At 35.8% G+C, this 27,928-nt stretch overlaps 1 protein-coding gene and 1 pseudogene across 2 annotated transcripts in view; both read left to right on the top strand.

The window, feature by feature from the left end:
* Positions 1 to 27,928, top strand: part of CPED1 (cadherin like and PC-esterase domain containing 1) — a 286,479-nt gene that overhangs the window by 124,703 nt on the left and 133,848 nt on the right. For both annotated transcript variants that reach the window (XM_037056521.1, XM_037056522.1), the window contains exons 8-13: positions 17,858 to 18,000; positions 19,063 to 19,135; positions 20,306 to 20,473; positions 21,350 to 21,454; positions 23,226 to 23,395; positions 27,345 to 27,415. In XM_037056521.1, coding sequence (XP_036912416.1) covers positions 17,858 to 18,000; positions 19,063 to 19,135; positions 20,306 to 20,473; positions 21,350 to 21,454; positions 23,226 to 23,395; positions 27,345 to 27,415 — 730 coding nt within the window. The remainder of the gene's footprint in view (positions 1 to 17,857; positions 18,001 to 19,062; positions 19,136 to 20,305; positions 20,474 to 21,349; positions 21,455 to 23,225; positions 23,396 to 27,344; positions 27,416 to 27,928) is intronic.
* LOC118993975 (inosine triphosphate pyrophosphatase-like) lies at positions 5,077 to 5,702 on the top strand (annotated as a pseudogene).

Genomic DNA, 27,928 nt, shown 5'->3' with positions numbered 1-27,928 from the left:
GGAACCCAATTTTCCATGAGCTAAAACAAATGATGAGAATATTTATGTTCTTAAATCATTAGACTTAACACAAAATTTGTTTTTGATCCAGGCAATTTAAGTCACAAAAAATATTCTTACTTTTTCTAAAAGGTAATTAGGCTACATAAATGTTCACATTATTGAATTGATATTTTAGATAATGCTTTAAAATTGTAACAGTTTCAAACATATTTTTCATGAAAGGGAAAACAGATGATTAAATCTTCTGTATTTCAGGATCCATCCATTTTCCTGAACTAATACAATCAAAGGCACAATGGCGGAAGTAATACTGGGTCTTTGCTGCCAAGCTTACGGGCTTCCACACACGTACTGGTCGCCTCCTGACAAGTTACTTGTGTTCTAATCGAAGACACAGATTCTTCTCTATAAAACGGGATGATAAGTATCAAGCTGAGCATTGCCATGAATATAAACAAAACAGTGCACAGGAAATGCACAGCGTCTGGCAAATGGTGTCAGCTTTAACTAAGGTTAGTGATTATTAAGAGTAAACAGAATTATACCCAAATACCACATGTGCACTAAATGAAACTTACATCAGTACTTAGGCTTGTTACTTAGTCATTTCCCCTTTTTCAAATATTTTTTTCTTCTCTTTGTAAATATCAGATTTTCTTCCATAAAGCATGTCCCTTTGAAACACCAAGGAGACTTCTTCCTAGAGTCCACAATGTTCAGTGGAAGCTTCTCTCCACTGAACAGCTCTCTGACATGTGGCAGCTGTGTTCCTCGGGCCACACACATCCAGAGCCGTGACCCTCAAGCAAGGTGTCTGTGCCTCTGGGGGATCCATAAAGACCCTCTCAGGGATTCACAAGCACTTGAATGGTTTTGAGATTCAATGCTAATAACTTCATCTTTCATGTGGGTACCCTGCTAAAATTTGATCTCACTGGCTGGCACCTCTAAAGCAGGTTCTCCTTTCCCATCCTGTTCCTAGATACCCCTCCACTCTTTGAAAGAAAGAGCACCACCCATCCCTCCACAATGTGATGGTGATGACTGCTCCAGGGTGAAAAACTATGCAAAGACAAACCCCAGACAGAATAATTTAATTACAATTTTTGTTAGGCAAAATGAAGGATGTTAAGCACTAGGTAATAAATCCTTCACTGCTCAGGTTGTTTTCAGTCTTTAACAAAGTTAAATATTTCATGATAAATCACTTTGTGAGTTTTTCATATATCTTGGAGAGAGTTCACAGAATTAAATCTGTTGCTATAGCAAAACTCTTCTATCTGTTGCTGTGTATTTATGTGAGCAAGTTCTATATGCTCATGTTAAAATTATTGATACCAAACCCTTCTCATTCTAGTAATTAGGTAATATTCTCTCAATGGACATACAAAATAATTGAATAAAAATCATTTAAGGTTAGGGGTGCATTTTCAATGCAATTTTAAAATTTTACTTATTAATTTTATTACATTTTTTCAATTACCATTTATCCCTCTTATACCCTCTCCCCCCTGCAATTACCACACTGGTGTCCATGTCCAGGAGTCCTTTGTCCTTCTTGCTTGACCCCTTCACTCCCTAACCCGCCTCCCCTGCCATAGCTGTCAGCCTGCTCTCCATCTATGAGTCTCTCCCCATTTTCCTTGTTGATTTAGTTTGTTCATTAGATTCCACATATGAATGAAATCATATGGCATTTGTCTATCTCTGACTGGTTTATTCACTTAGCATAATGTTATTCAGGTCCATCAATCCTGTCACAGGCGTAAAATTTTCTTCTTTTTTACTTCCAGGAAGTATTCCATCATGAAAATGTCCCATAGTTGTTTTATCCACTCATCTTCTGATGGACACTTGTGCTGCTTCCATATCTTGGAGATTGTAAATAATGCCGCAGTGAACATAGGGGTACTTATGTTCTTTCAGATTACTGTTTTGAGTTCCTTTGGCTATGTTCCCAAAAGTAGGATTGCTGGGCCTAAAGGCAGATCCATTTTAAATGTTTTGAGGTATCTCCATAATGCTTCCCGCAGTGGCTGCACCAGTCTGCATTGCCATCGACAATGCAAAAGGGGTCCCCTTTCTCCACACCCTCACCAGCACTTGTTTATTTATTGATTTTAGAGAGAAAAAGAAAGGGGGAGAGGAACAGAGAGAGGATTTGTTGTTCCATTTATTTATGCACTGATTGGTTGATTTTTGTATGTTCCCTGACCCAAGATCGAACCTGGAACCTTGGTGTACTGGGACAATGCTCTAACCAACTGAACTACCCAGTCAGGACTCAATACAATTTTACTTGTTTATCTTAGTACTTTATTAATTATTTAATAAAATTTATAATACATTTCTTTTGTTTCAACCAATTGTATACAATTGATAACTATAATCTTGACCTTTTTTGGAAGAAAAAATTTAGAACCATGATAACTAAAATTTAAAAAACTCATTTATAAACATGTTTTTCTTAATGAGAATTATAGAGTGATCAAAGTTTTTCATATATTAAATATACTACATTAAGGTAGAATTCTAGCCCTGGCTGGTGTAGCTCAGTGGATTGAGCGTGAGCCTGCGAACCAGACTATTGCGGTTCGATTCCTAGTCAGGGCACATGTTTGGGTTGCAGGCCAATTTCCAGCAGGGCCAGTTCTCTGCAAGGGATGCACGAGAAGCAACCATACATTGATGTTTCCTTCCTCTCTCCTTTCCTTCCCCTCTAAAGATAAATAAATTTTAAAAAAGGTACAATTCTGAAGTATTCAGATTCCTTTGAGTACATTTTAAGAGTTCTACAAGAGCCTGGTGAGAGATTAGTTCAGTCAGTTAGACAGATCCCAGCTGTCTGTAAAAGGCAGAATAATAATATTAGTTAAGAACAAGACATGTATTAAAAATAGGTAGATGCAAATGCATCCTTGTTTCCCCTTTAATTTGGACTAAGAACATAGAATCTTGGATTTTATGTATTAACTGAGTGCCTTCAGTTCTACCCATTGATAAAATTAAGGGTGAACTCTTATGTTATTCCCTTTTGAGTATTGACTATTACCTGAAATGACTATTCTCTAGACTTTGTTTGGCTTCTCTTCTGGATCATTCTTTTCAACATGCAAGCTAGCTGACTTGCTATTTTTCATCTGAAACAATTGCACAACTAGTTCAGGGTCAAAAGACTGTTTGTGGGTAAAACAGTGACTAAGAGGAAATGGAGCAGAGATGGAGATTTCACTATTTGCAGGAGCTGAGAAATGAAGTGAAGGAGATGTATTTTTTATTCTGTTTCTTTTGCAAAATTTCTGACCCTGAAAGAAGTGCTTCTTTGGAATTTGGTGATACAAAATTAGCAAGTGTTTGAACATGGTTGATGGAAGGAGTGAGGCTGTAAAATGTGCAAAATTACTTTTAAAATTTTTAATTGTGGAAATATAGATATGATGTTGTCTGGAAACAAGTCCAGCCATTGTTAATAAAATGAGAATGGTTTGCATGCCATCGATGTAATCTGGCAGCCAAGGAGAGTGGATTGGGATGTGTATGGACAAAGATGACTTCATTGTACTTGTCAATGGGGGCAGTAGATGCTGCTGAGTGAGCACGTGTACTGTGTGGCCTTTACTTTCAAAAAGACTAAGCAAGTAGAGTAATGAATCTGTATCAAATTTTGCGTTAAGCTTGAACATTCCTCTGTGGAAACTATTCAGATGATTCAGAAGGCTTTCAGGGTGATGCAAGGAGTATGGCACGAATAAAAATATGGTACAAAAACTTCAAAGATACTCAAGAATCTGCTGAAAGTGACCCCCATTCTGAGAGACCTGCCACAAGCTGAACACCTGAGAATGTTGAATGCGTACTGGCTGCAATCAGCAAAGATTAGTGACCTGACAGTGCGAGAACTAGAAGCTGATCTGGAGATTCCAAAAACTACTGTGTCTGAGATTTTGATGCAGGGTCTTGGCATGAAACATATTGTGGTAAAATTTGTTCCCCAGCTTCTGATACCACAGCAGAAGGAACATCATGCTGCAGTTGCTTATAACTTGATTCAAACCACTACCAATGAACAGATTTCCTCAAGAAGGTCATAACTTTGAAGGGGACTGAGGTGTTATTGTCCTATGTACAATGTTTTTTGTATCTTATATGTTCCTCAATAAATGTCTCTTTTTTATAACACATGGCTGGATACTTTCTGGACAGACCTCATATGACATAAAATTTACCCTCTGAAGCAATTTGAAGTGTACAGTTCAGTACTATTTAATATATTTACATTGTTACAAAACCAATTGCCAGAACATTTTGGAAAACTGAAGTTATATACCTATGAAATAACAACTCACATTTCCCTCTCTCCCTGGCCACCAGCAACTACCATTCCATTTTCTGCAAATTTGACTGATCTAGCTCAGTGGTCCTCAGCCTGGTTTGCACTTGTTTTGTGGAAGATGGTGGGAAGGGTGGCAGAAGCTGAGCTCAGGGGCCTAGGCAAGCTTCACTCACCCACTGTGAATACATGGGCAAGTGGGCTGGGTGATAGGAGGCAGAGCTCAGGCAGCTTTGCTTGCACTGGCTTCTGGTCCACAACTCAGGGGTTGGGGACCCCTGCTCTAGATACCTTATTTCAGTGGAACCACACAATAACTTTTATAATTGAATTATTTCACTTTGGTTAATATCCTCAAGTAGTTTAGTATATGTCCTTCCTTTTCAGGGCTAAATAACAGTCCACTGTATGTGTTTACCACATTTTATCTACTCGTTCATCTGTGGAGACATGAGCTGCTTCCACCTTTTGGTTATTGTGAACTGTGCTGAACATGGGTGTGTGGATATCTCTCTGAAACCCTGTTTTAAGTTTGCTTGACTATGTTGAATTACTGGATCATACAGTAAGTCTACTATTAATTTTTTGAGGAACCTCTGTACTTGTTTTACATAGTGGCTGCACCATTTCATATTCCCACCAATTTTGCCCAAGTATTCTGATTTCTTCACATCCTTATCAACACTTAAAAGTTTATGGTTTTAGGGGCTTCCAATGGGACTGCGAGGTAACTGAGGCTCACCATGGTGGCCTCCTTGGCCAGAAAGAAGATAGTGTTTGTCACAGGGAATGCCAAGAAACTGGAGGAGGTGCCAGTTGTTCAGAGTCTAGGAGACAAATTTCCATGTACTTTGGTGGCACAGAAAATTGACCTGCTGGAGTACCACAGAGAGCCTGATGAGATTTCCATACAGAAGTGTCAAGAGGCAGCTCACCAGGTACAGGGGCCTGTACTGGTAGAAGACACCTGCCTGTGCTTCACTGCCCTTGGGGGCCTCCCTGGCCCCTACATAAAGTGGTTTCTGGAGAAGTTAAAGTCTGAAGTTCTCCACCAACTCCTGGTTGGGTTTGAGAACACTTCAGACTATGCTCTCTGCACATTTGCATTCAGTACTGGGAAAGCAAATGAGCCTGTGCACCTGTTCAGGGGCTGGATTGTGGTACCCCGAGGCTGCCAGGACTTTGGCTGGGACCCCTGCTTTCAACCTGTGGGATACATATGCAAACATATGCAGAGATGCCCAAAGCTGAGAAGAATGCCATCTCCCATCGCTTCTGGGCCCTGTGTGAACTGCAGGGATACTTCAGTGGCCTGACTTCTCTTGGGGCAGGTGATGAGAATGCTCACTGCGGATCCGGGGAGAGCTAGCCTGAGAACCATCAGGGACCCCCCCACCCCACCGTAGCCAAGTATTTCTTTCAGGACTACTTACTGGGGTCATTGAGACTTTACAGCCTCACCAGACCAGCCTTACCAGTCTGGAGGAGCAGGTGGCTCTGTCTAGAGAAATTAGGCGAGGGATACCACCCTTCTGTGACTGGGAATCCAGTGGTCTCTCTCTAAGCCTCCAGGCTTTGGATCAGGTGTTAAACTGGCCTTGGCAGGATTGAAGGTTTGGGGAAGAACCACACAGTCTTAGCATGTTTAAAATGTGGCAAATAAAACTTCTGGAAGACACACACACACAAAAAAAGTTTATGGTTTTATTTTTGAAAGTAGTTATCCTGATTGATATGAGTTAGTATCTCATTGTGGTTTTGATTTTCATTTCCTTCATGATTAGTGATGTTGAGCATCTTTTCATGTATTATTGGTGAAAATTATTTAAGAACCATTATTCTTTATTCTCAGGAGATGAAAAATTTTATTGTATACATTAGTATTAACAGAAATTCTAGTAAACATTAGTAAAGCATAGTGCTACTGTTCAAAATGCCAAAATACCAGTATGCTCTTGTAGTTTTCCAGTTAGTTAAGAATATGATGCCCTGGCTGGCGTAGCTCAGTGGATTGAGCGCGGGCCTGCGAACCAGACGATCGCGGTTCGATTCCCAGTCAGGGCACATGCCTGGGTTGCAAACCGGTTCCTTGCAGGCTAACTACCAGCAGGGGATGCATAAAAAGGCAACCATACATTGATGTTTCTCTCCCTCTCTCCTTCCCCTCTAAAGATATATAAATAAATAAAATCTTTAAAAAAAAGAATATGATAAAATACCTCTGATATTAATTTTTTTATCCTTTATTTAACTCTTAGATTAAATTTTCTTAGCTCAAAAATCCTCTTGAATAGCTGTAAACTTCTGTTTTTCAAAGGTTTTATTACAAGGCACCAGAAAAATGCATATCCTTCCTGTTTCATGAGACGGAAATAAGAGGTAAACCTGTGTCTGAGAGAGAAAACTTAGGTTATCCTCAAGCTCTAGTAGACGATCTCTGTTTTCAAAGTCTCTGTGGTTTCTGTAATGCTACACTTAGGTTTATTCATTCAGCAGTCTTTTGTAATACCTACTGTGTTAGGTACTGACCACCCAAAGATTAAATAGTTTCTGCCCTAAAAGAACTCATAATCTCATGGAGAGCAGATTAAAAAAGTGAACAAGTTTAACACAGAACAGCACTTGTTGTCTNATCCTCAAGCTCTAGTAGACGATCTCTGTTTTCAAAGTCTCTGTGGTTTCTGTAATGCTACACTTAGGTTTATTCATTCAGCAGTCTTTTGTAATACCTACTGTGTTAGGTACTGACCACCCAAAGATAAAATGGTACTGACCACCCAAAGATTAAACAGTTTCTGCCCTAAAAGAACTCATAATCTCATGGAGAGCAGATTAAAAAAGTGAACAAGTTTAACACAGAACAGCACTTGTTGTCTTTGAGAGCAATTTGCCCAAGGTCTTGTGGGAGGATAAAGGGAAATAATGAGGCCAATCCCAGAATTTAGCATGTGAGAGGTGGGGTGGGGGAATGAGGTAGGTAGAAGGCCTTGGAAGTGCTTTAAGATACCAAGACATAACTGAAGTTTTCCTACAAATATTTTCAGGTTCTTCTCAGTTCCTCTTATATGTTCACCTTAATTGATAATTTGGGTCCTTTATGTACATTTTAATAAATTGCTTGAATGGATAGATGTAAAAATTATAAGTACTGTGTTATCGCTTTAACTGCCTGATTTGTCAACCGTGACCTCACAAAGTCATTTTCTACATAATTTATTTTGCCCTAAGCTTGTACCTCACTTTTACATTGAAGGGGGAGAATTTATAGTTTGTAAAATAGGTTCATGTCATGTTAAAAGTTTTAAGATGCTCTTGAATGCATTTTTATCTCATTGCTAAGCCACTGATTTTCTTAGGATCTTATAATGTCTTTTTATGTAACTCAAAATGATTGATTTTGAGTTACATAAAACTTGATTAAAGTCTTGATCAAGACTTTGATTAAAGACTTTATCCATCCTTGGCTGGTACAGCTCAGTGGATTGAGTGTGGGCCTGCGAACCAAAGGATCACGGTTTGATTCCCAGTCAGGGCACATGCCTGGGTTGCAGGTCAGTTCCCAGCATGGGACACATGAGAGGCAACCTTAACATTGATATTTCTCTCCCTCTCTCCTTCCCTTCCCCTCTAAAGATAAATAAATAAAATCTTTAAAAAGTCTTTATCCATAGAGGCAGAAATATCTTTGATATGTGAACTCATGGCTTGACTGTTTTAAATTAACGAAGAAAGTGAAGGTGCTCCTTTGGGCATTCGTACTTGAGTTAAGAAAGCTCCTGGGTGAAATGTGTTTTTGAGGTTCTTATAGTTTTGAATGCAATTAATATCAAATAACCTCACATTTGACATTGTCTGATGAGATCACTGAGTATAGTTCTCTATTTCTACATCCAAACTCACTGAGATGCACAGAACTCAAATAATTTGACCAAGGAAATACAAATTGGTGTAATAAAAACACAACCAGACATTCAAAGAAGTTTTTCACTTAGCCAAAGTGGATTAATTATAGAAACTAATAGAGGTATTGTGCCCTCTTTAGGAGACTTATTGAAAATTGATGATTTAAAAAATACCTAGTAAGTATTTGCATGATTTTACTTTCATTTCTGTAGTTTACTAAATGTACTAAATAATTTATTTAGTACCAATATACTAAATAACTTGAAGAGGTCACTCAGCTGGAACTTTCTTTGAATTGAGGGGTTAAATAAATTGGAATCCATGCAATGAGAGAGAAGGAAATACAGAAAGAAAAATTGGGAGTGGAAATAACACAAATACAACAAGTGGCTCCACCTTGACTCTAGCCTTTCACGTGCTGCTTCTCTTCTCCCTTCACACCTCCATTCGTAAAGGCAGCTGTGTCTGGTCCTGGCTTCCATGGTTGTTGGCCCCTGCTAGTTCTTCTCCCAGCAGACTGAGTTCTTAGGAAGGTGGGAGAAAAGCCAGTTGTTGGGTCCTTCAGTTCTGCTCTTTCACTTCTGCTGTGTGGGCATATCACTGGAGGGGCCCATTCAGTCATCAGGCCTCTGCATTCTCTTTTTAAAACATTTCTATTGAAAGGCTTACATATAATTTTTAAATGGTCTTCCTTGGCTAGTATCTGAATTCCCAGAGGCAGTTTGATTCTCTAATCATGTGTTACATTATGAGAATCTTGATGCAACATCCACTGTAGTTGAATTTTCCTTTAAATGGCTTTGGCCTTGTTTTAATTAATAACAGGCATTAACCTGTAGTAAGTTATTGACATGCCACATGATGGTGTAACTTATGTCCATTCTCCTATTTAATCTTAGCAATACCTTTTTAAAGTAGATACTGTGATTAATCCCACAAGGTCTCACCACGTAATAGTAATGGACATAGATCCAAAGTTTTGCCCCTGGAACTTTTGATTTTAGAGTCTGTAGCATTACCTCTGTGCTATGTGCTTGTCCCCCAAAGCTCAGAGCGTGGTGCTTCCCATGTGGTAGAATTCTCACAAAGGTTAAATTAAATGGAACTGAATGTGAACCGGCAGCCCATGTTCAATGCTCATTTATAGTCAGAAATTAAGAAATAATCCTTTTCACAGTAGAAGAGTAAATATAACCCAAGACATTAATTTGCTTATTACTTTATTGCCATAGATAATATAATCTGATTAAATTTTTTAAATAATGATGAGAATGATATTTTTAAAAGATTTTATTTATTGATTTATTTTTAAAGAAAGGGAAGGAGAAAGAGAGGGAGAGAAACATCAATGTGTGGTTGCTTCTCACACACCCCCAGCTGGGAACCTGGCCCACAACCCAGGCATGTGCCCTGACTAGGAATCAAGCTAGCAACAATTTGGTTCACAGGTTGGCACTCAATCCACTGAACCACACCAACCAGGGCTGATAATCAATCTTATGTATGTTACATGCTACACTAACATTTCCAACTTTCTGAAATTATTAACCTGAACTTCGTGATATTCAGGAATCATTGAAATGGGCAAATACAATAATGTCATCAATAACTGTATATATATTATGGTGAGCAGAGTGAAATATGTGAGTTAATTTTATTTGGAAAAACATAACATTACTCCTTTTTGACTCAAGGATGTTAACATTTTCAGTGATAGAATTAATTTGTTTTCTTTTGATTATTCAATTATTGCATTCATTTTCCTTAGTGAAATGGAAAAACATCCCAATTGCCAAAGCTAATGATGTGTTCATAGGATCCTAAAGTGTTTATCTCATTAGGTTTCTGTTTTTAAGCTGGTAAAATTTGTGAAGTCTGTATTTGTTTCTCTGGGGGAATTTCGCTTGTATATTTTAAAGATACATTTACCATTTCTGTCAGTTGATTTGTGCCAATATCTATCCTTCCTCATCATAGCAACGAAAGTGTTTCTCTTCGCGCTCTCCAGCAGTTCAGATAGATGTTGTCTGTGCTTTTGAAACATGAATAGAATACTTGCTTCATGTTGCTTCATAAAGTATTTATTTTTAATGTTTCAATTGCAGTTGACATTAATATTATTTATATTAGTTTCAGATGTCAAAAATATTTTTTGTTCATCTTTGAAAGAGCATGTTTATCTAAAGCCTATGAATTAATATGAGATTTGTTTTATACTTTTAAAAAATTTGTCTTGAACTCTGATGCTAAGCAGTTGAAGTAGTTTTGAAGTAGTTTTGTTTCATTGTTTCAATATTTAAGTAAGTAAAAGTAGCCACTTGTGATACCAACTACAGTGTTTTTAAGAAGGAATAAACCTGAGCTTCACTCCCCTTGCAATACTGCCCTATTGTCTCTATCCACATGAAAACTTAGGTTAAAATGTTAGGAGAACACTGAGATTCCATTAGAGTCTTTAATAGTCATAGACCTCCCATAGCAAAATGCAGTGAAAAAGAAAATTTAAAAATATTTTATTTATTTATTTTTAGAGAGAGAAAAAGGGAGGGAGAAAGAAAGGAAGAGAAACAACCACTGGCTGCTTCTCACAGCCCCAACTTGGGTAACTGCTGGAAACCCCAGTATGTGCCCTGACCAGGAATCAAACCACAAACCTTTAGCTTTGTAGACCAGCACTCAATCCACTGAACCACACCAGCCAGTGCTGAAGAAACAACTTTGATAGAATTGTTTTTGTTCTGATATAAGCAGAGAGGTGATAATAAGGTTAGATTTGAATTTCATACTTTACAATGGCATTCAAATACTTTTAATTTGGTTTCTTTTTTGAAATTTAATCTTTATTGTATTTTCTGTTATCATTTAGTCCCATCATGCCCTCCTGACTCCTACGATCACCACACTTTTGTCCATGTCCATGAGTCCTTTTTCCTTTTTGCTCGACTCCTCCATCCCTTAACCTCCCCTACCATTACGTGTCCTCCTGCTTTCCATCTATGAGTCTCTCTCCATTTTCCTTGTTAGTTCAGTATTTTTTATTAGATTGCACATATGAATGAAATCATATAGTATTTGTATTTCTCTGACTGGCTTATTTCACTTAGCATAATATTATTCAGGTCCATCCATACTTTCACAAACAGTAAAATTTTCTCATTTTTTACAGCCAAGTAGTATTCCATCATGAAAATGTCCCATAGTTGTTTTATTCACTCATCTACTGGTGAATACTTGGGCTGCTTCCATATCTTGGCAACTGTAAATAATGCTGCAATGAACATAGAGTATGTTCTTTCAGATTAGTGTTTTGAGTACCTTCAGATATATTCCCAGAAATAGGATTGCTGGGTCAAAACACAGATCCATTTTTACTTTTTTGAGGTATGTCTGTACTGCTTTCCAGAGTGACTGCCTTAGTCTGCATTCCCACCAACAGTGCAAAAGGGTTCCCCTTTCTCCACATCCTCCACATCCTTGCCAGCACCTGTTTTTTAATTTATTGATGATAGCCATTCTCATGGGTGTGAGATGGCATCTCATTGTGATTTTAATTTGCATTTCTCTGATGATTAGTGATATTGAGCATCTTTTCATTTGTCCATTTCTATGTCCTCCTTGGAGAAGTGTCTATTCAGGCCCTTTTGAGTTTTGTAAGTACTTCATTAATTTTGGATATTAACCCCTTATCAGATCTACTGGAGAATATGTTCTCCCATTCTGTTGGTTGCATTTGTATTTTGTGGATGATTTTCTTTGCTGTGCAAAAATATTTTAGTTAGTTATAGTCTCATTTGTTTATTTTTTTCTTTTATTTCCCTTGCCTGGGGAGATATATCTGATAAAAATTGCTATGAGCAATGCCTGAAATTTTGCTGCTTATGTTTTCTTCTAGGATTTTTATGGTTTCACATCTAACATTTAAGTCTTCAATCCATTTTGAATTTATACTTTTGTGTGGTATAAGAAGGTGGTCTAGTTTCATTTTTCTGCACATGCCTGTTGAATTTTCCCAACACCATTTATTGAATAAACTATCTTTAGCCCATTGTACATGCTTGCTTACTTTGTTGAATTAATTGACTATAAATGTGTGGGTTTATTTCTGGGCTGTCTGTTCTGTTCCAATGAACTATGTGTTTGTTTTTATGCCAGTACCATGCTGTGTTGATTACCTTGGCCATATATTATAATTTGATATTAGGTAGCATGATTCTTCCAACTTTGTTCTTCTTTCTCAGAATCGCTGTTGCTATGTGGGGCCTTCTGAGGTTCCACATACACTTTTGAAATGTTTTAGTTCTGTGAAATACAGCATTGGGATCTTGATAGGAACTGTGTTAAATTTATATGTTGTTTTGGGTACTATGGACACTTTTATGAAATTAATCCTTTCTATACATGAACATGGTATGTTCTCCAACTTATTTGTATCTTCTTCAACAATTTATTTCTTCAGTGTCTTATAATTTTCTGAGTACAGGTCTTCTACATCCTTGGTTAGGTTCATTCCTAGGTTTTTAAATTGTTTTGAAGTAATTATGAATGGAATTGTATTTTTAATTTCACTTTCTGTTAGTTCATTATTGGTGTAGAAAAATACAACTGATTTCTGGTTATTAATTTTGTATCCTACTACTTTTCTGAATTAATTTATCTAGAATTTATCAATTCTAGTAATTTCTTGGTGGTATCTTTTGGGTTAGAGAACCTTAAATGTACAGTATTGTGTCATCTTCAAATAATTACAGTTTTATTTCTTTCTTTTCAATTTGGATGCCCTTTAGTTCTCCTTATTGTCTGATTATTGGGGCTAGGATTCCAGTAATATGTTGAATAAGAAGGTGAAAGTGGACACTCCTTTCTTGTTCTGGTTCTTAAGGTGAATGTTTGTAGTATCTGCCCCCTGAGCATGATGCTGGCAGTGGGTTAGTCATATGTGGCCTTTATTATGTTGAGGTGTGTTCCCTCTATTCCCACTTTGCTGAGAGTTTTGATCATAAATGGGTTCTAGAATTTGTCAAATGCTTTTTCTGCATCTATTGATGTGATCATGTGATTTTTATCTTTCATTCTGTTTATATGGGGAATCACATTTATTGATTTGTGAATGCTATACCAAACTTGCATTCCTGGAATAAATCCCACTGGATCATGGTGTATGATCTATTTGATGCAATTAAGTATTCAGTTTGCTAATATTTTGTTGAGGATTTTAGTGTCTAAGTTCATTAGGCCAGTAATTTTGGTTCTTTGTAGTGTCTTCATCTGGTTTTGAAATTAGGATAATGCTGTTTGGAAGACTTCCTTCATTGGGAGTTTTATGAAATAGTGTGAGAAGTAGATGTGTTAGTTCTCAGAATGACTGGTAAAACTTGTGGATCTGTTCCTGTCCTTGGCTTTTGTTTGTTGGGAGGTCACAGTTACTGCTTCAATTTCAGGAGGTGTAATCTGTCTGTTCAGATTCTCTGATTTTTCCTTATTTAGAAGATTGTATGTTTCTAAGAATTATCCATTTCATTTAGGTTGTCCAGTTTGTTGGCATATAGTTGTTCATAATATTTTTCCTAGAGTCCTTCATGTTTCTTAGGTGTCAGTTGTTATTTCTCCTTTTCCATTTCTGATTCTATTTATTTGGGTTCTCTCTCTTTTTTTCTTGATGAGTCTAGTTAAATGTTTGTCAATCTTGTTTATCTTTTCAAAGAACCAGCTCTGGATTCATTGATCTTTTGTATCTTTTTTAAGACTCTATTTCATTTATTTCTGCTCTGATCTTTATTATTTTATTCCTTCTATTCACTTTGGGCTTTGTTTTTTGTTCATTTCCCAGTTCCTTTAAATGTGATATTAGATTGTTTATCTGAGTTTTTTTGGGGGGATAGGCCTGTAGAGCTATGAATGTCCTTCTTAGGGTGCTTTCCCAGTGTCCCACAGATTTGGATTGTTGTGTCCTCATTCTCATTTGTTTCAAGATATCTTTTGGTTTCTTCCCTCATCTCATTGTTGACACATTTATTGTTTAATAACACATTATTTAGCTTCCATGTCTTTGTGTGCTTTTCAGTGTTCTTGTAATTGATTTCTAGTTTCATAGCATTGTGGTCAGAAGAGATGTTTAATATGATTTAAATTTCCTTAAATTTATTGACACTTCCTTTGTGCCCTAACATGTGATCTATCTTTGTGCATTGGAAAAGTGTGTATATTCTGCTGCTTAGGGGTGACGTGCTCGGAAGATATCAGTTAAATCCATTTGATCTTGTGGGTAGTTTATGGCCACTGTCTCCTTGTTGATTTTCTGCCTGGAAGATCTATCCATTGAAGTTAATGAGGTGTTAAAATCCCCAACTATGATTGTATTTGTATTGATCTCTCCCTTTATGTCCTTCAGGATTTGCTTCACATATTTAGGTGCTCCTATGTCAGGTGCATAAATGTTTACTAGGGTCATATCCTTTTGTTGGATCATTCCCTTTATTGTTATTTTGGGTCCTTCTTTGTCTCTTACTATAGCCTTGGTCTTAAAGTCTGTTTTGCCAGATATAAGCTATACCCCAGCTTTTTTCCCTTTCCATTTGCATGACATATTTTTTTTCTATCTGTTTACTTTTAGTCTGTATGTGTCTTTTGATCTGACATGGATCTTTTGGGGGCAGCATTTTTATGGGTCTTGTTTTCTTATCCATTCAGCTTCCCTACATCTTTTGAATGGAGCATTTAAGACACTTACATTTAAGGTTATTATTGATAAATATGTATGCAGTGCCATTTTATCGTTAGACTGTTTTCCTGTTTTTTTCTTTCTCTTTTTCTTCTTCTTAAAGCAAGCCCTTTAACATTTGTTGCAGTACTGGTTTGGCCTTAGCAAACTTCTTAACTTTTTCTTGTCTGGGTAGCTCCTTATTTCTCTTTTGATTTTAAATTATAGCCTTGCTGAGTAAAGTAGCCTTGGTTGTATGTGCTTACTTTTCATCACCTTGAATATTTCATGCCAGTCCCTTCAGGTCTGAAATATTTCTGTTGAGGAATCAGATAGCCAGTCTAATTGGTGCTCCCTTGTAGGTAACTACCTGGTTTTCTCTTGCAGCTTTTAGGATTCTCTCCTTGTCTTTTAGCATTGTCATTTTAATTACGGTATGTCTAAATGTAGGCCTTTTTGGGGGTCCAACTTGTTTGAAAGCCTCTGAGATTCCTGGTCTTGTGTGTCATTTTCCCTTCAACAGATTAGGGAAGTCATTATTTCTTCACATAGTTACTCATTCCCCTTGCTTATTCTCTTCTCCTTCTGGTATTCCCATGATATGAATGGTGTTACATTTCATATTGTCCAAAATGTTGCTTTAGCTCTCCTTATTTTTTTAAAATTATTTTTTCTTTCTGCTTCTCTGCTTGGGTGTTTTTTTCTACCTTGTCTTCCAAACCACTGACTTGATCATCTGCTTCACCTAACCCTCTATTTATTCCTTCCAGTGTATTATTTATTTTAGATATTGTTTTTGTTATTTCTGACTGTACCCCCTCCCTTTTTGGTTTCTGTGTCATTTTTTCATGCCATTGAGTATCTTTATGAACATTACTCTAATCTCTCTGTCCGATAAATTGCTGCCTCCATTTCATCTAGTTCTCCTGGATTATTCTCTTGTTCTTTTATTTGAGGTCTGTTTCTTTGTCTTCCCATTTTGGCTACTTCTTTGTATTTTCTGCCTTAGTTGTTAAATTGAGCAGTTTGTTCATTTAATCAAGCTGTAATCAGCAGCCCAGCTTAAACTCTTGCGGGTGGGGCTATTTGTCCCCTCACACTGATGTCATCTGGAAGGGAGTGCTCTGCCTGAGAAAGATGGGTTTTACATCATGGATGATGTCTTAGCATAGGGATCCTGGTGGCTGTTCCTGCAGTTCTCACCCCAGAACCACCAACCTCAGACCCCTCTCGAGCATCTCTAGTCCACTCTGTCGTCCCTCTGCCAGAGCTCAGGTTAAGTGGCTACAAGTGAAATTTTATGTGTTGGTCCCTTAAGAGGCTCTCTGCATCTCCAATCATCTCACCCTGGCAGCCAGAAACCCTGCTGCTTTTCACAGCTGGATGTTATCTGGTTTCATTTCCAGCTGTGGTGCTGTAGACTGGGGAGCCCAGGTTGGGGTTTAGACCCCACACTTCTCAGGGGGAATCCCCCAGCTGCTGAAAGTTTCCTTTGGACCTTCAGCTGTTGCCCATGGAAGCCCAGCCAGCCCTCTTGTGCCTCCTCCACTGCTTACCAGTCTTGTGGTGAAGTGATTTCTTCAGTCTGTCTTTGGTTATAAGTCTTCTCTCCAGCTAGTGTCTATTGGTTATTCAAGGTGATTTCTCTACAATTTTGTTGTAAATCCAGATTGGTCCTCAGAGGAGGTTACTGTAGTTTCCATTTACTCCTCTGCCATCACCCTCTTAATGTTGTTGCACAACACTCTTGTTGGTAGGTATCAACTCATTTTAAAGAAGCCACAACAATTTGGAGAATTGAGTTGCAAAACTCCAAAGTCACCTGGTTAGTAGAGTAGCAAATTAAACGTGGGCATTCTGATCACAGGCCTGTTACACTTGTGCTTTTTTCTCCATGATTCCATAAAAAGAGGGGGAAAATGGAGTACATATTTCTAAGCTATTATACACAATGGAATTCTATGCAGCAGAAAGAAAGAAGGAGCTCCTACCTTTTGCAACAGCCTGGATGGAACTAGAAAGCATTTTGCTGAGTGAAATAAGCCAGGTGTTGAAGGACAAATACCATATGATCTCACCTTTAACAGGAAGCTAAACAACAAGACAAACAAGCAAGCAAAATACAACCAAAGACACTGAAATAAAGAACAGGCTGACAGTGACCAGAGGGAAAGGAATTTCAGGGGACATGGGGGAGGGATTTAGAGGAACATATATAAAGGATACATGGACAACAACTGAGAAGGGTGGAAATGGGAAGGAGGGGGGAGCACGGGGGGATGGGATGGGAATAATAGACAGAATACTGTACTTGAAAAATAATTAAATAAATTTAAAAAAAATAAAAAAAAGACTTAAGGAAACAGGAAAAAGAAAAGGGGAACATATGCTGTAACTCCTTAACATAATTATTACTTGATATCTTTTTTATACTGATTGTCATATCTACATATTCTTTATACTATAAACATTTTTACATGCCTCTTTAAAAAGAAATTAGAAGATGGAGTGGCACCCCATATTCAGTTGAAAGGCTTATATTTTAAAAATATATGTATTTATATATATTACATGTTATGTATATGAGATAAACAGGTTGGCAGAAGTAGGTTTACAGTGTGAGCACATGAAACAGTTTATTCTTAGATTAGTATTTACTCATTATTGAATTATTTAGTATTATTTTTGTTAACCAACTTTATGTTCACCCCTGTATGCATTACATAGTTGCAGACTATTATATACTCTTTTTATGTATTATATATACTATGCATGTCTTAGATTATCAAACTTTTCCATTTAGGAGTCTTTTTTTAAGTTGTGACAGAGATAACCTGGAGGAATTCTTCAAACTGGTCACGTTGGAAATGATAGAAAGACAAAGGGAGATGTTTGAACATGTGAATTCTTTGCTTTGTTTACAGCTGCAAACCTTTTTTGAGACATTCCTGAAGGCCAGTTCACCTCTTCAGGCTTTTGATAATATGAAGGAAGCAATTAGCAAACTCCTGCTGGCAGCCGAAGTATTCCGTGAACCATCAACTCTAGGACCAAAGGCCTTCAATAGGTAAAACAAACAAACAAACAAATAAATAAAGCTTAAAAATCTACCTTCTGAAAATTGATTGCTAGTGAACATATATCTTAATTATCACAAGTAGGTTACTTATTGGAAAATGTTATATCCGTATACAAATACAAACTTCCAAACTTATGTTTCCTTGTTTATAGATCCTAAAACATTAGAGCACATTACAGGTTTGTTAGTATGTAAATAAGGGTGACAGGAAGTGAAGCACAGTTCCTTAAATTGATTTATAAAATCTCAGGCCCTTTCAAGTTCAGCTATTTCTATCATATATATTTACCATTGACTAGGCATATTTTTATTTACAGAATTTTATTAACAAAATTCAATAACTCCTCTCTCCATATCTCAGTTAACTTGAGTGTAATTTAATGCCAGTTTTCTAGGAAAATGTTAAATCACATGAGCCAAAAAAAGGGTGGTAACTTAATTAAGCTTTATCATGCTTTATATGTGGATAAGAACAACCCTAGCATGGGCCCTGGCTGGTGTAGCTCAGTGTGTTGAGTGTGGGCTTGTGAACCAAAGGGTCACTGGTTTAATTCCCAGTCAGGGCACATGCCTGTGTTGCAGGCCAGGTCCCCAGCAATGGGTGCATAAGAGGCAACCACATATTAATGTTTCTCTCCCTCTCTTTCTCCTTCCCTTCCTGTCTCTCTAAAAGTAAATAAATAAAATCCTTAAAAAAAATGAATGCCTGGTATGTAGGAGTAGGAGAGTTCTTTTCTCTATGTTTAGGTTTCCACAGCGACTTTATCATTTACTTTAATGTGTTATGAGTACTTTAGATATATTTGCATTTTCAGTAAGAAACAAAACAGATTCCAAATTCAAAATTAAATTATATATAATTGTAGATTATCCAGGCAACTGCAGTTTAAAAATTATTATAGACCTTGAAATTTAACAATAGTAGCTATCAATATGTATAATACATATAATATATAATATAATTTCAAATATATAATAATAATATAATTCCAGTAGTAGATTAAATTTAGTAAACTGATTATAATTTTGTTACTTGTGTTTTTACTTCAGGTGCAGATTATGTTTTCAACTTTTAACTTTCGACGTTGGTTATGGCAGTGTCAGGTCCCCTGTAGTACTCCAGGTGAGTGTGCCAAAGGCCTCGTGTGAGCATTTACCTTTAGCTGGAGGATGCGTGTGTATATGAATGTGTGTGTGTTTCTTTCATTCGTAGTAATGAATCAATAAATAAAAATTTCATTAAATTCACTACTTATATTTATGGTGGTTTAGAGAACTAAGTAGTACATGGAAAATTTGTGGTTTGAGTTCCACTTCCTACTGTGCATTTTTATAGAACAATCATGGATTTTCTATGGTTCGAACACTGTTTATGAAATACATATGGCATAAAACTAAGTATGCATTAATGCAGAAAAGCAGACATTTAGACAACAGACACTAGCAGATTACCTAGCTTATTCACATGGGTTTATAAAAAGGTAACTCTTATTTTTTACATATAGATATTTACTTTAAATTTGACCTATATATTAATTTAAAAGGCCATAGAAAATTTTGAATATATAATTTGTCTACTATAAATATGTATAAATTGAAGAGTGATTTTGTATACTTTGATTCTTTTACTTCCACTCAAATCAAATGAACTCATTCAGATCATTTCCTCCAAGATGTTTTTAATCTGAAATAGCCATTAGTGAAAAATATTGATAGAATTAGTCTATAGAAAACTTTATTTTGGGATAAGGAGTGGAAAGAGAGGAAGAGAAACAAAATAAAATTATGTGCAACCAGAATTCAATTGCATATAGTGTTGACTTATTTTTAAACTTTTATATTAGGAGAATAATTGCATTGTATGTGGCTCATTTGGTTTTCTAGTCCATTTGGTTGAATAGTCCAAAGATTTATTTATAGAATTTTGAAACTTTATGAATTTATTTGTTAGTGGTCATTTATTATTTTACACACACCTAATAGTTTATGATATGTTCTTTTAAAATTTATTGTTTAGAAATATTATATATTATCTCCCATGAACACAAATTCTTCAACAATGGTTTCAAGCTAAACTGATGTGACTTTATAATTCATTAGTTAATTTTCTTATGAAAGATAGTATCTTCAAAAGAATATTACATTTTTATGAAACTGTTGACTTCCAAAAAGACCACTAGATGTCAGTTCTGATCTACAGTCCAATGGGAAATGAATCATGTCTTAAAAGTGATTCTGCTTTATTAAAAGCAAGTCAATGAAAAATATTTTCTGTGTTTTTATTTTCTCACAGGTGCATGAGCATTTAAAATTTCAAGATGATGATTATATGGGTTTGGAGGACCAAAATGCAGAAGAATTTCTTTTAAAAGACACTTTTAATTTTCTTTTCTCTAATGAATCTTCACTTTCCACATTTTCTGAGATATTTCAGAGACTTTATAGATTAGGCATATTTAAGGTAAGTACATATTTTTGTACTGACAAATATTTTTTCAAGTCATTTTTACAAGCAACTTGATAATTCATTGTGCAATTATTGTGCAGTTATGAAACTTGATTCATTTGAAATTAATTTGTGCTAGTTATAACTTTTAATATTTTCTGACCTGAGTACCAATATTATTTTTGTGTTCACTAACTATGTAACTGATTATAGTAAAATTGTGGGTTGAAATGAAAGAAAGCAGTTCCTAATTTCTGCAAAACTTTTGTGGACATCATGAATAATATATATTATATGTTACAGAATACTTTAAAAGGAATACCGTAACTTTTTGGAGGCAGTCTAGAATACCAGTGAGTGTTCTAGATCGACATCAAGGGGCTTGGCTTATAATACTAATTTTTCTAAGCATTGACACCTGGTTAACATCTTTGATTAGATAATGATTAGGGTATAGAGCCCCAGAGTAGCATTGATTAGTTTTTATGGTATGTTAACATAAGTTTTTAGGTGCCTCAAAATGTCTGTACAGATTAATAAGTGCAGTGTTGTTCTCTATATTTTGCTACTCCGTTCTCCAGTACCTGAAGGCTAAGGAGATGCTTTCTGCTTTCCCAAACTGTCAGACACATTCCAACCTTCTGGGCTCATCTCCCCGGCCTTCCTAGCAAAGCACTACTGAGCAATTTCATTCATGTTCTTTCTGTGAAATGAGAAGTTCTCATATTCAGACGCCATTGTTACAGGTTGCAGTTACTGTGTTTTATTTAGCATTAATTAGCTCAGCTGCTTATTTATAGAGCTCAAAATTTTATTGGATTATGAAGTGGGAGGCAACTGGGCTGTAGCAATTGTTTAAGAGTTGTTTTTCTATTTCCTCTCCTATTATAGGATGAAAACTATGAAAAGGAACTAAATCGATGCCTAACTTTAGAGGATATTAACTCAATTATGACTTTCCTAAAGGAACTTAGGAATTTGGGACAATTCCAACTGGTAAAACAAAAGTGACATTTGATTCCTTTTGATTATTGATATAGTAGATCAGCCATAACTTACTTAATTTGACTTCAACTTAGATGAAGCTACTTCTTTAAGAGACAGAAATTTTTGTAAGATCCTTTCCTCTTTTCAGATTATCTAAATATTAAGGTAAGCAGAATCCATATTCTTTAAGCGTTTGCAAATAATGTGACTTATGAAAGGAAAAGAATATGAGGTTAGTATAGCTGCCAGGATATGGCTTTTTTTTCTTTTTAATCTTCACCTGAGGATATAGTCATTGATTTTAGAGAGAAAGGGGGAGAGAGAGAAACGTCAATGTGAGAGAGAAACATTGATTGGTTACCCCCCTCTAGGTGCCTGGACCTTGAGGATCCAGCCCGAAACCTGAGTATCTGCCCTGATTAGGGATAGAATCTGCAACCTTCAGGTGTAAGGGATGATGCTCCAACGACTGAGCCACCCAATCAGGGCAGATTTGACAGTTTTTAAAAGAAAAATATCCAAATTTTTCTAAACAAGTTTTTCTCTTGGCTTTGAAATATTTACAAATTGTGGCCAAAATTTCTTCCTGCTTATTGTGCCCTTTTTGTTAAGTAGAGTCAAATACTATTGAGTAGAACAACAATATTTAAGAAAATTACCTACATCTGAATTTGTTGTAATTCACAGCAAACTAAGAAAATGTGAAGAAAGAAAGAAAATGTAAATAATTATAATAATTTTTATTGTTTTCAGCCTCAAATATAGCATTGTTTTCTTTTCCATGTATTTTCTTTGGTACTGTTAATTTATTGATTAATAGCAAAGGGTAATTTATACACATATGTGCTGTGTTTCTAGTTTTGCCACTTTTATAGATAGAATACAATGAAGTTGTATTTTTTCACTTCAGATTTGTTTATCCAAAACATTTTAATGTAGCACTTAAAAATCCACTGTTTATTATTAATGTGTTTGGATCAAATATTTGTTTCTTACTATTAAAAAATTATGTGTGCTGTGCTACTTGTATGACTTATAACCAATTTACTAAGTTAATTAAGGAACATTTGACACTTGTTTTTATAATTTAGTGCCATGTGTTGGAGGGTTCAAAGTAAGCTTATTGCCCCAAAGATAATTAAATGAATGGATTATCATTTTATTATTTGAAATATAGTATTACATTCATGGCAGTTTGGCTTCATATATACAAAGATAGTCAAAGAGACCTGGCCTCATTCTTCAGGAATTCATCATTTCAGATACTGTGAATGTTGGGAACATCTCTTGGCACAATGTGAGGAAGAATTGAAGAATTATTCTGCAGGAGAGAAGGCACGCCCCAGTTTACTGACTGAGAGTTGAAAGGGGGACCTATAGATATTTTTTGGTAGGATTAATATCTCTCACTTGGATATAACTCACTTGCAACACAAGAGGGCTCCTCCTCTTTCTTCCTGCTGCCTGACTCCTTCTGTTATTCAGCTGTTTTCTGGTATGTTAAGGAAGAAGACGTATATTTACATTAAGTGAAAAGAGAATAAAAACTCTCCCCATTTGGAAATATGATCATCAAAAAAAATAGTACTTTAGTAAAAGTAACATCTACCTTCATGACTGCACAGAAAAGTTCTGGTACTGAAAATTGATTTTTAATACATATTTGATTTTAAAAATATATAAATAAATATGACTATAAATTAGTTTCTTGGTACTACTACATTTTAATCTATTATCTACCATTTATTCTGATATTCTGTCTTTGAATATTTCTTCTCAGCTTGTCCCATCAACTTCTCCTGGGATTCAATCTTTGATACGTGAATTTTATGATATGGCAAACCCCATGGGAAAATCTGGCTCAGTCTGGATTCGATACTCGTCTCTTTTAAATGTGTTTGATCAATTTCAGCTCCTGAATAAAGAGGCACAGCTACATGCATTGGAATGGTAAGATAGCCACAAATTTGAATTGTGCAGTCCAAAAAAATCTCTAGTCTGAAGATTGATTTCAGAAAGATTTGCCTACATTACAGAAAGCAACAAAAACAAGTGTGCCCCAAAATTCATGCTCTGAAAAATAAGCTTCTTTAAATCACCAAAACCATAATGATTCTAGTGGTCTTCAAACACTGTAACAAAAATATATCCAACAGTTTTTCAAATCAACCAGATCTGACCCACTCAAAAGTAATGTTTAAAGTTAAAAGTTTCAAACAAATTTTATTTAGTAATACATATCCTTGAATTATGGGAACATGAGACAGAAAGAATTAGGTGAGATTCATTTTATAAACCATTAGTGTAAGCATTTATTTAGAGGGGTTTTTTTGAGGCATGACTTTACTTTGGGCAAAATTTATGCCAATTTATAGAAATGTCTGTCCCTGCTACAATATTAGAAAAAAACATTTAGAAGGTAGAACCTCAGAGGGAAGCATGGGGCTGGGAGAAAAGTTTCTTGGCCTCCCATCTCCATTTTCATTCTAATGACGGAATGAGGGGGCAGGTGGGCCAGGTGAACATGTTAATACCTCCTGCAGCTGGTGAAAAGGGCAGTGCCCGCAGCCTTAGCTGAGCCTACTTCTCTTTTATGTAATAGAATTAAGAGAATATTTGACTTGTCTATGGCTAGGAAAACAGAAGGAAACCTAACCTTTCTAGGGAGGTGAAAGACAAAGGCCATGATAATCTTATGTCTCTGGCAGTCACCCTCAGGAATGACTTCAGTGAACTTGGACTTCATTTCCTTCTGCCTCAGGAGCTAGTGAAAGCAATTCTGTAAGAAAATTTTTTTCCTATTTCAAAAATACCAATAATTATACGTTTGATGAATTCTTAAGGCATCTCTCAGGATAACAAATCACTTAAACTGTAGCAACTTTATGAAATTGGCCTATTCCTCCAATACTTGGAAGTAAGTAGTAGGCCTGAGAGAAGGTTTTTTTCTTGTTTGAAAATCAAGTTTTAAACAGTATTTTTAATGCCCCTTTGTTTGTTTCTTGCACTCACTGAAATAACCCAAAACTGTCTTATTTGCCATAATTGACTGGGGAAGATCAGCCTTGATTTACCAGGGAAACTATTTAAGTACTCTTTGTTTGTTTGATTTTTTAACTTTAAGATCCCTTGAAATATGCAAACTTTGGAAAGGTTGTTTCCCTCAAAAGTGGGTTTTTTTCAAGCTCCACATATGTTGCAAACCAATTAAGTTGCCTTAAATTCAGAATATTGAATTTACCCCTAAGCCTAACCCTAACTGATTACCTTACAATAAGGGAATTTACTGATGCTCAGTGTTGAGTGTAGTTAGCAAAAGGTCAAGACATTTTTTAATCAGGCTGGGATTAAAAAAATCCAAATTTTGGAGTTTATTAATTATAGCAGGTAAAGTCCTGACCCATCTGAGATTCAGTTTCCACATGTGTAAAATATGGATTGTACTACCTACCACGTATTACTCCAGAAGGATTACCTAAGATAACCTGCAGGTGCTGCGTGGTATGTGGTGTGCTGCAGTACAGGTAGGTAGAAAACATTAGCATGCTTTCTTTTTCATGTTGCTATATTGTCCTAAATTCACTTTAACATAAACACTGGGGAAAATATTTTCGTTTATTATAGGAAGAGCATGATACAATTGACAGATTTATAGAAGTTAACACTGAAAGAAGTAAGCTTTTGATCTTTATCAGGAAGCAATTAGTAAATTGCTTTTAGAACATTTTAAGAAAGAATACTCATTTCTAATTATATTCAAATTTACCTGTGAGTATAAATTATCATCTGTGCTGTATTACAAGAAGGAAGCATATCGTACACATTTTCTAGATGAAGAAACTAAGGTCCTGAGAAGGTGAGTCATTTACCTGAGCCACACAGCTAATGTGTAGAAACAGAGGTGACCTTCACATCCATGGTCCAGTGCTTTATTCCAGTACATCAGGCAGCCAGGACAGGGAGGGCAGGTGTAGTCATTCATCAATGCTCTTGTTTCACAATGGTCAACTTCAGGGTCTGTTTTTTTTCCTACAGAAAAAGCCAATTTTACATACCTATATTACCTATGGGGTTTCATGACTTCCTACTTTCTTTTAAATACAAATCACCTGCTTATAACAACAAGGTGAGAAGAGATAGTTTGAAAAGCAACAGTTAGAAAAGGTGACAGTAATGTGTGTATCCCAAGCACAGAGTGCAAAGGTCTGAACAAAATTAGTATAGGAGTAAATCTGAACAGAAGGTGCACTCTGCTAATTTTGACTTTGCTGGAAATAAAGTTGCAAGTGCACTTTATTCATGTGCTTTCCATTGAAACTCATATTTTCAAAACAATTTAGTCACAAAATTAAATGAGAAACCACTGTAGGTTGCCTTAATATTCTAAAGCACCTCATTCCATTAAGACAATAACATTTCCAAACTTTAGTTTACACGCATTTCAGGGTTGTATCTTTGATGAGCTTCAGCTGGAGTTTTTGCTTCATATGAATTCAGAGATTTTCAATTAAATACATTTCACTCCATGCTTGCTTTATCTGTTTTTTCATTCCTTTGTGGGAGGGCAGTACAGTTGACCTGTGAACAACACTGGTTTGAACTGTGCAGGTCCACTTATAGTGGGTATTTTTCAATAAATACATTCCGCTGTTAGTATCCTTGGATTTTGCATCTCTAGATTCAACTAACTACAGGTTGAAAACAGTATTTCACATTCCCAAGCACAGATTCCCAACTGCAGATCAAAATGTTATTTTCAATTGTGGTTGGTTGAATCCTTGGTTGCAAAAGGCCAACTGTAGTTAAGTTTTGAGTGAGTCAAAAATTATATGTGGATTTTTTTACTGCTCTGGGACTTGTACCCCTACCCCCCATGTTGCTCAAGGGTCAACTGTATTTTAAAGTAAGTCCTAAACATCATTATTTTTATACTTAATTACTTCATATATATATATATATATATATATATATATATACTTCACATATATATATAAAACTATAATAACATTATCACATTAGCAATATTTTTAATTTCTTGATTCTTCTTAATTTTCTGATGTTTATATTTTGAAGGAATTGAGTGTGGCTTATCCATCTCTTCTCTACCACAGTGCCCAGCACATATCTGGGATGACAAATATTTATAAAATGTAATTCAGTACAGAACATTTGACTTAATTCTAATTGCATCTCTGTGAAGTTAGGCCAGTATTGTTATCTCTATTTTGTTGGAGTAGAAACAGAGATTCACAACAAAGCACAGGGAAATCAAGTCATATCTCACCCACTTTTCTTTATTATCAGGACCAGCAATAATTTAGATTATTTTGTCCCCCCAAATTGAGAATTTAGGGAGCAATCTGGCCAAGCATTTACTTATACAACACAAAAATGATGCAAACACATCCAGATATAACTAACCCTTACCATTCTCTACCATTCGTTGATCAGAGTTTAAGGATGGAAGCCTTGGCAAGCTTATCTGTGTGGTGCACTTGCACTTCATAGATTATATACTTTTTTTTTTCAGTCTGTGCCTCAGAGTTTCCAAGGCTTCTTGTTTCAAGGCTGTTACTTCAGCCAAACGGATTCCAATAAGGATGTGTATTCCTGAATCAGTCCTGTTGGGCCCTGGCTATCAGAGATTGCTTACTTTTGGACTGCAGACTGACTTTTTGCCCTGGTTTTCTTCAAATGTGCTCCTGCTGATTAGAGATGATGAGATTTCCACCCACCTCACTTGTGGCAAGATTGCCAGTTTTGAGGAATGAAATCCAGAAAGTGTTTCTTAGTGCTCAGCAAAATAATTGGGCCCACACAGAAAAAAAAGTTTGTTAGATATAATTTCTGTGAATTTTGTTCTTTTCATTGATCAAGTTCTTTGGCATTGCATTTGTAGGAATTCCTTTGCAGAAGATGAGAAGTTTGAAAAACCACAAGTGCCATTTGATGCAACTGAACATAAAAAAGGTAAATGGATAATCCCGCTTAATTCAGTATGAAAATTAGTATCGCATGGACAAAAAAAAAACATATAAAATTGTTTAGCTTTATTAGCAATCAAAGTGAAAATTAAACAAGGAAGTGCTGCTTCCCTTATATTCGGAGATGTTTTTCTTCTTAAAAATATTAGAGCTGGGGAGAGTGTAGAAAAGTAAGTACTCTCATGTTGCTGGTAGATGTATGAATTTGAACCTTTCATAAAGGGTCATTTAACAACACACAAGAAAAGCTTTAAAGTTATTTTTGTAGACCAGAAATATCACTTCTGAATACTAATTTTAAGAAAATAATTTAAATTGTAAACAACATTTTATTACAAATTTATTAATAGATGAAAAATAGAAGCCATCTCTATTGCAATGGTAGTGGAAAGATAAATAAAATAAGCTATAGTTACCCAATAAAACACTATAAAGACATTCTAATATTGTGAAATGATACTGATGACATGAAAGATGTTTTTGGTACATTGTTAAGTGG

Source organism: Sturnira hondurensis, unplaced genomic scaffold, assembly GCF_014824575.4.
Source record: "Sturnira hondurensis isolate 20B ecotype Veracruz unplaced genomic scaffold, ASM1482457v3 Scaffold0008992, whole genome shotgun sequence".
Classification (NCBI taxonomy): Eukaryota; Metazoa; Chordata; class Mammalia; order Chiroptera; family Phyllostomidae; genus Sturnira; species Sturnira hondurensis.
This window is presented reverse-complemented; position numbering and strand designations above follow the sequence as displayed.